At 37.2% G+C, this 8311-nt stretch overlaps 1 protein-coding gene across 1 annotated transcript in view; it reads left to right on the top strand.

Annotated features, from left to right (window-relative positions):
• TRDN (triadin) overlaps positions 1-8311 on the top strand; it is an 86686-nt gene that overhangs the window by 67177 nt on the left and 11198 nt on the right. Inside the window, exon 5 of the mRNA XM_005858950.2 lies at positions 1698-1757. Within this exon, the coding sequence (XP_005859012.1) occupies positions 1698-1757 (60 nt within the window). The remainder of the gene's footprint in view (positions 1-1697; positions 1758-8311) is intronic.

Raw genomic sequence — 8311 nt, 5'->3', positions numbered from 1 at the left:
GTAATGATGTTTACTTTGAATTTATATTAGTTCACACAAACACTCCATCCGTGCTTTTGTTCCGGCCCTCCGGTCCAGTTTAAGAACCCATTGTGGCCCTCGAGTCAAAAAGTTTGCCCACCCCTGGAATAGACCCACTGCACTCCAAATAATGATCCACTCAACCCAAGAAGTCAATGATGCTAAGATGACAAACCCTGCTTTGAAGTAGGATCTATAGACTTATAAGGAAGAAATTAAAACAAAACAAAACAAAAAAACAGAGATCCAGGAAGATGAATGTTTCCTGTGCCCTGTGGAGATCTTTCCTGGCACCTTAGTGAATTGTGTTTTTAAAGAGAGGTGAGTGAGTATCTTAACTCTTTTATATCTCTATTGCCATATTCAAAGTCAGGGATGGAATAAGGGTAGAGCAGTGGCCCTGCATAGTCTGATGATGAATTACTGAGGAAAAATGAGGGAAGGAAATCTTCACAGTGGTGATTACCTCCTTAACAGGAGAACAGGAACCAGTAACTGTCTTTTCTGAAGATATTTAGGATTTCCTTATGGTTAGTCTTGATTTTAAACTTGTAGAAAAATTACCAAAATTTAAAGTTTAATTCACAAATGGAGAGTTTAAAATATATACAGTAATTAGCACCATGACAGACCATCTGTGGGATAAAGTTGTGATAATTAAATAAGTAAACCTCATTAGCATTTTCCTAAGAAAAACCATGGAATTTAAGATTAAGTCACTTTTCAGAGGTAGTAATCATATTTGCAAACTCTAATCTCAAATTACATCTATCCAAATTAACTGCAAATTCAGAATTAACTTCATTTTCTAACCCTTGCAAATGCATATGTACTGAAGCTAGCAGCAAATTAAATATATTTCTTAAAACCTGATGTTTAGAAAAATGTAACAACTAACTTATTTTATGAAATGGGTCATATCTGCTTACAGTAATTATTGGTTAAATTAAATACCAAATTCTGATTATAAATATAGCTTAGAGTCACTGCTCCTGATATATACATATTTTATGAGATAGTTGTTACAGTTCATTTCACAAATTCTTAATTTAATATGTAAAAACTAAATCTTCCTAAATCTAAGTGACATTCTTGCTAAGTATTCTTAATTTGTAACTGATATAAAACAGCCTGCCCGGAGTAGCACAGTGGTTGAACATTGACCTATGAACCAGGAGGTCACAGTTCAATTCCTAGTCAGGGCACATGCCCGGGTTGCAGGTTTGATCCCCAGTGTGGGGCTTGCATGAGGCAGCCAATCAGTTGATTCTCACTCATTGATGTTTCTATCTTTCTCTCCCTCTCCTGTCCTCTCTGAAATCAATAAAAATATATTTTTTTAAAAAAAGAGAATAACTGATATAAAACATAATTATACTTTGGGATCAATTTTCACACTGAAAACAGTGGCACTATATTTCCATTGATATAAGTTTTTAAACTTTTTCAAATAACTCTAATCTGAGGTAATTCACATTTTTTCTTTATTTCAATAAATGAGTAATTTTTTGTAGCAATATGTTATAAAATCTTTCCTTTTAGGCATCTATAAGCTTGTTATTGTTAGATATAATGATTGAGGCATCATGGTGAATAGCTATGGAGTCATAGCTATTGTCTATATTTTGCACATTTTCAAAAAGACTTTTTAAATTATAAATTCTATTTTCCCCTAGAAATACGCAAAGAAAAAACTGAAAAAGAGGAGAAACCTGAAAGGAAACTTCAAACTAAAGGTAAATGTTTAATTTTGTGTTTATTCTAATTTTTATTTAGTATATATATATATATACATTTATATGAGAAAGGGAAGTTTTCATACTTAGTTTTCTTTTGTTTTAATTTTTGATAGTGTTTAAATAAGTACCTTTACTTCTCATTTAACTTCAGGCACACATATAGAAATAATATTTAATGATTAGAATAGAAATAACTTCAAAATGTATGATAATCTTTAAAGTATTTACATCCGATATTTACTAAGATAGTACCACAATCATATTTTTGACTTATTAGCAAACATTTTTAATAATCTCTATATATAAAAGCCCAGCAACAGGAATGGCGGAACGACCAGAACAACCAGAATGACCATGGCTATGGCACACACTGCAGCAGCCAACCAGCCTGATCCCGGCCCCGATTGGCCTCCCCCCCCCCTCCCAGCAGGCCCTGCCCCCAATTCGCTCTCAACACCCTGATTGGGGGTGGGGCTGGCTGCCAACTGCCCACAGCCCTTCCCCCCCACAGGTCCAGCCTGATGGGCCCCCATCAGGACAGGATGGCCGGGCCCCACCTGTGCACGAATTCGTGTACCGGGCCTCTAGTATACTATAATGAGTGAGGGTTCAATTTATCTTAACCTTGAATTTTTTTATTCCATGCAATACCTTTAAAATATTTGGTGTAGAAATGCAGTCATTAAATTACCTTACTATGTACAGCAAGGCCTTACAACTTTCTTACTAAGCATTAAGTGGTATATGGAAGGTGAGGCATGATGATTAATATTCCTTTCAAGTGAGCTGAACCCAGTAACTACAGTGCTGCATGACCAGCATTGTCTTGCTCATTTTACAAGCCTAATTTTTGTGTGTGTGTGTTTGGGGGGAGGTGGCCCATGGAGTCATATAACTTTAAAGAAACATGGAAAGCAAAAAACGTATTTCTAAATATGTCCAGGTCTCCTCAATGGTCAGTTTCCCATGAGTTTTGGGTGAAACTGACCATTTTAATTTTTGCCAGGGCAGAAAGAGAACATAATTACTATTATTGTGTGATACAGACAGAAAGTAAAAGAATTTTGGAGGGATAAAAATTGAATGTTGTCTAATATTTATTATGTCAAAACTGGATAATGCAAAATTACCTGCAGTAAATATCAAAATTGCAAAATAGTACAGTTTCAAATAATAGAAGTAATAATTAACCTAAAATTATACCAATATGTAAATATATATTTAAAATGTCATTTTAAAAAGATATGCTTCATGTACTTCCTTTTGTGAAGACCTGGACTCATTCTGCAGACATTCTATCTTTAATCCTATTGTTTAAATTCATTTCATATTGGCCAGCCAATTCTTATACAATCAGGAACATTGAAGCTTACTCAATCGAAACCTATTTATATTTGTAGCTAGGGAACTAATGTCTTCTTACTTTTCCCTTTCCTTCTTTGGTTCTTAATTCCGTTGGTCAGGGAAATTGGACACAGCCCTTAGGTACAGATTGACTAGCCGTGACTGAGCTGGCTCAGTGTTTCTATCTGCTGGGGGTTAAACAGAAACTCAACTGGTTCCACACCAGTGGGGTCTCTGCTGTTGTATCCTGCAGACTGTACGATTAATTTAATAGCAGTGCTGCCGGAGCGGATGGGGTGATGCAGATGGCACCATTTCCATTTTGGACCTGGCTCTATTAGAATCCTGCTGTTAAAGACTTTGAGCAGTGGGCTGTAGAGTGGGTTTATTAAACGAGTGAGTTTTGCATAATTAAAACAGTGAATTTGGCTGAGGTTTAAAATAACTTTCTCAAAGGCTTGGCTAGAGATTAATACCTGAATATATATCCTGAAACTTCAGCTGTTCAACACTGAAACGGGCTTCAGAGATAGTTTTTTTTCCCCACTTCCCCACAGTTTTTCTCTGTGAGTAGTAACAAAATATTTTGTTTTAGTGCTTCGTTTCCTCATCCAGGTAGAATAATGCCTGCTTTTTTTTATTCCCAAACTGTTCATTGAGAAAGTAAATGTGGTTTTATAACTGTTCCCATATGTAGATAAATATATGTTTTTATATATGCCACGTTCCATATCAGTTACGGTTAGATGTGATAGGTAACTGAAGTTTAATTGTTATCAAAGTATTTTGAACTATTGAAAGAAAAGATACAGTATATTCAAGTAGTTAGTAGCCTGCAATGGTTACAGACAAACCAGCAAATATCTCTGTCTATAAAGATCCATTATGCAGAAGTTGGTGTATTTTGAAGGGACGTAAAAATTTTGGTGATGATAGAAGCTACATGACATCATATTGTCTCTATTCTTTCCTCCTTCAAAGGACTTATATAGAATTGTAAAGGTTTTAAGAGTGTGAAGTTATTGGGAAAGCTATGGAATCCTACATTTAGGTGATTTACTCATCTACTGGAAAGCAGAAAACAAAAGAATATGAATCCCAGAGAATATACATTTCCAAAATAATTTCATATTATATGCTAATTCATTTCTTTTTAAAGTATCAAAGAATTAATGTTTCAATTCTGACTCTTTTCCATGTAAAATTAGGTGTTTTTTATAGGCATTTACATTATGTAAGCGATTTTAATTCATGAGGCCAATGTAACTTTTATTCCTATTTTGTCCATCTATTTATTTTGTTTGATATTTTTTGTTAGGGAACAAAAGGAACAGTTTTATGAAGCTAAAGAGTAAACAATTATACAAAGCCCTTTAATTTTTAACCTGGCAATGAGTACTTATTTTGGTTTTAAGGTATAAGCTCTAAGATGTTAATTAATGTTTGTATCTTGTGGGGTTTTTTTTGCCCACATAAAGGAGGTAGTAACTTACTTTATGATCAGAATAGTGTATATACTTGTGACCTTGTGTTGAACTAATAACATGGTCTATTCTTACTTCTCCTTCTCCCCTGCTATCTCCTCAACAATCAATCTCTCAATCAGATTATGACAGTCACTCCTTAACTGATTTCCCTGCATTAACCCCTAAAATCCAGGCAATTCATGCTACTCACAGGCTTAAATCTATCTGTCGCCATCACAGAGCCTTAGAGATAAAGCCACATATTCTGCAGGTGCATGTAAAGCCCTTCTCATATGATCACTGGCAGCCCCACCAATTCCCAGCTTGTGCACTTGAACATATACCCTCCCTCCTCTGCAACCTACTCATCAACTCCACCTCACTCTCAGATCTCCTCCTGCACCCCCATGCCACTCCAGACCACCGCGCCCTCTCTTCCTTAGACAGGCTGAATTTGGGGGCAGTCTCTAAGCAGGCACTGCTGCTGTCTCATAACTCTGGGCTTTTGTATACAGTTCTCTCTGGCCATCTGGCCATTCCTGTGTAGTCACTTGGCAGGCTTCTGCTCATTTCTTTGGTTCTCAGATAGAATGTAAGTGTCTTTAATAGGCCTCCTTTGCTGTCCCTTAATCTGGGGCAGAGACCCTTTCTCCATGGTACTGTTACACCCCTGCCTTTACTCTTTAAGCATTTTGACACAACATTTTTTTAATGTTTTCTTTTATTGATTTCAGACAGAAGGGAGAGGGAGAAAGAGATAGAAACATCAATGATGAGAGAAAATCATTGATCGGCTGCCTCCTGCACACCCTGTACTGGGGATCAAGCCCACAACCTGGGCATGTGCCCTTGACCAGAATCGAACCTGGGACCCTTCAGTCTCCAGGCCGATGCTCTATCCACTGAGCCAAACCAGCTAGAGCTTGACGCAAATTTTAATTGTGGGTATCTTGATCTAAGTGACTGGGGGCAGAAACTATGTTTGTCTTCATATATGTTCTAGGTCAACCCTGGCATTTTCTCCTATTATTCTGTTTCCTTGTCTATGAACAAAGAACTTCAGACTCAGTGGTCTCTCAGATTCCTACCAGCTCTGAATGTGTATTAATATCAAATTAATTTTTTAACATCTAGCAAACTACCCAACACATGAAACACACTCAGTAATGTTGAAATAATGAATTAAGTATCCATTTTCTCTATTTTGTTAAGCTGTAATTAATTCCTCTGAGCAATTTTTCCTTTGAGATTTCTGTTTTTATGCAGCTTTAATTGGACCACTCTAATGTCAGATTCATGTGGTCAACAGCAATTGAAGTATTTGATAGTGAGTTCCATATTAGAACAAAACAATCTGTAAGATGTAATTAGGAAACACCCACAATAAAATTTAAAATATAATGATATAGATTAAAGTAATACATATTAATTTGGACAATTTTGAAAACAAAACAAAAAAAGCAAAGAAAAGGAACCACAATGTAATTATCCAGAGATAAATACTAACATTATTTTTCTCCATTTAGTTGTGTGTTTTTTTAATTGCATATTGTTTTGTTTCTTTGCAATTGCAAATTTTCTTGTTGTTTTCAGATAACATTTAGGCTTCTATTTAACTATTAAGCATTTCAATTTACTCATAGAACAGAACAAACCAAAAAAGACTAGAACCTGGAGGAAAACACATACCGAGATAAGAGAACCTTGTCAATGATGTCTCCTAGACAAAAGGAGGGCCTTTTAGGACTCAGAACAGTATGTTTCTGCTCTACCACCTGGATTGTCCCATGTTCAGGTTCCAAACTGACCTCAGAAATGGTGAGAAAGTTCACATGGCAGAAGTGTGTGCTGACGGATGGCATGTGGTCAGCATCAGAGGGAGCCAGCCAAAGGAAAGGGGGATACCCTGGAAGGCACATATTGTACATGGAAAAACTGGCCATAGCCATCAGATGATGATACACATTAATTTATTTACAGCACTTACTTTGTGCCAGACACTATACAGAGCACTAAAAAGTTAAAGAGCAATCAGACTCAGTCCAATGAGAAATCTATAGGAATAAAAGTTACCTTGGCCTCAGAGTTATACCAGCAGGTGGTATAACTCCACAAAGAGATGTCCTGGAGGAGAGATTGTGGTTGAGGAGGTAACTGGCTACCTTGGTTGCAGAGTAGGTTTGACTGTAGTTGTCTGGTAGGGCCTTAGTGGCATGGGTAGGTTGAGATTTAGGCCTTTCGTAGGGCTGTTGTAAGAAAGCATCAAAAACTGAGTAGCTAGCCCCAGCTGGTTTGGCTCAGTGGATAGAGCATTGGCCTGTGGACTATAGGGTCCCAGTTTCGATTCCTGTCAAAGGAATATGCTGGGGCTGAGGCTCAGTCCCCATTATGAGGCATGCAGGAGGCCAATCAATGATTTCCTCCAATCATTGATGTTTCTATCTCTCTCCCTCTCCCTTTCTGAAATAAATAAATAAATAATATATTAAAAAAAACCCGAGTGGCTTAAAATAACTTAACTTTATTGTCAGTGACAGAGGTTAATTAAATTAATTTGCAAACCATCAATCGATAGCCAAAGTCGAAATCTCAGCAGGGTTGATTTTCCCAGGGGACTGTAAGGGAGAATCTCTTCATGCTTCTCCCAGCTTTCTGGTGGTTGGCTGGCAAACTTTGGCTTCTAGATAGATCACTCTGATCTATGCTTTTATCTTCAAATGCTGTCCTCCCCGTGTCTCTGTCTCTCCTCCCTGCGCATATCTGTTTCTGTCCAAATTTCCCATTTTCGTAAGAATATCAGTCATGCATTAGGTCCACCCTAGTGACTGCATTTCAAGTTAATTACCTCTGTGAAGACCAACTAAGATCACATCTGTTTGAGCTGACACATTCAACGCATAGCAGTTACCATATGCACAAATTCAAAGGAACATTTTATATATATTATTGATTTTTTTACAGAGAGAAAGGGAGAGAGATAGAGAGTTAGAAACATCGATGAGAGAAAAACATCAATCAGCAATCAGTCAGCTGCCTCCTGCACACCCCCTACTGGGGATGTGCCCGCAACCAAGGTACATGCCCTTGACCAGAATTGAACCCGGGACCCTTTAGTCCGAAGGCTGACGCTCTATCCACTGAACCAAACCGGTTAGGGCTTATATATTGTTTATCTACATATACATATTTAATTTTACTTGTAGTTTATATTCAATAATATTCTGTAATAGTTTCAGATGTACAGCATGGTGGTTAGAAAATCATGTACTTTACAGAGTGGTTCCATTTTTAAAAAGTATATATTTTTATTGATTTCAGAGAGGCAAAGGAGAGGGAGAGGTAGAATCAATGATGAGAGAGAATCATTGATCGGCTGCCTCCTGCAGGCCCCCGACCGGGATTGAGCCAACAACCCAGGCATGTGCCTGGGCCAGGAATCGAACTGTCACCTCCTGGTTCATAGGTCGACGCTCAACCACTGAAGCACACCGGCTAGGCTTGTTCCATTTTTAATAAAACGGTAATTTATATAAAAACAATGCTGATTGGTTTAGAATGATTTCTGGGAAACAATTACAGGGCAGGAATCATAAGCTGGCATAAGATTTTGCTGAAGATTGTGGTTCAAAAGCCAAAAAGGACAGGACATTAAAATGCATCTAAATATCATGTAGCCCTTTGTAAAAATGCTTTCAAAGCCCACAAATTAGTTTAGTCAGCTTGTACAAACTTTTACTTTTG

Source organism: Myotis brandtii, unplaced genomic scaffold (assembly GCF_000412655.1).
Source record: "Myotis brandtii unplaced genomic scaffold, ASM41265v1 scaffold123, whole genome shotgun sequence".
Taxonomy (NCBI): domain Eukaryota; kingdom Metazoa; phylum Chordata; class Mammalia; order Chiroptera; family Vespertilionidae; genus Myotis; species Myotis brandtii.
The sequence above is the reverse complement of the archived record's forward strand: the minus strand, read 5'-3'. Positions and strand labels throughout refer to the sequence as shown.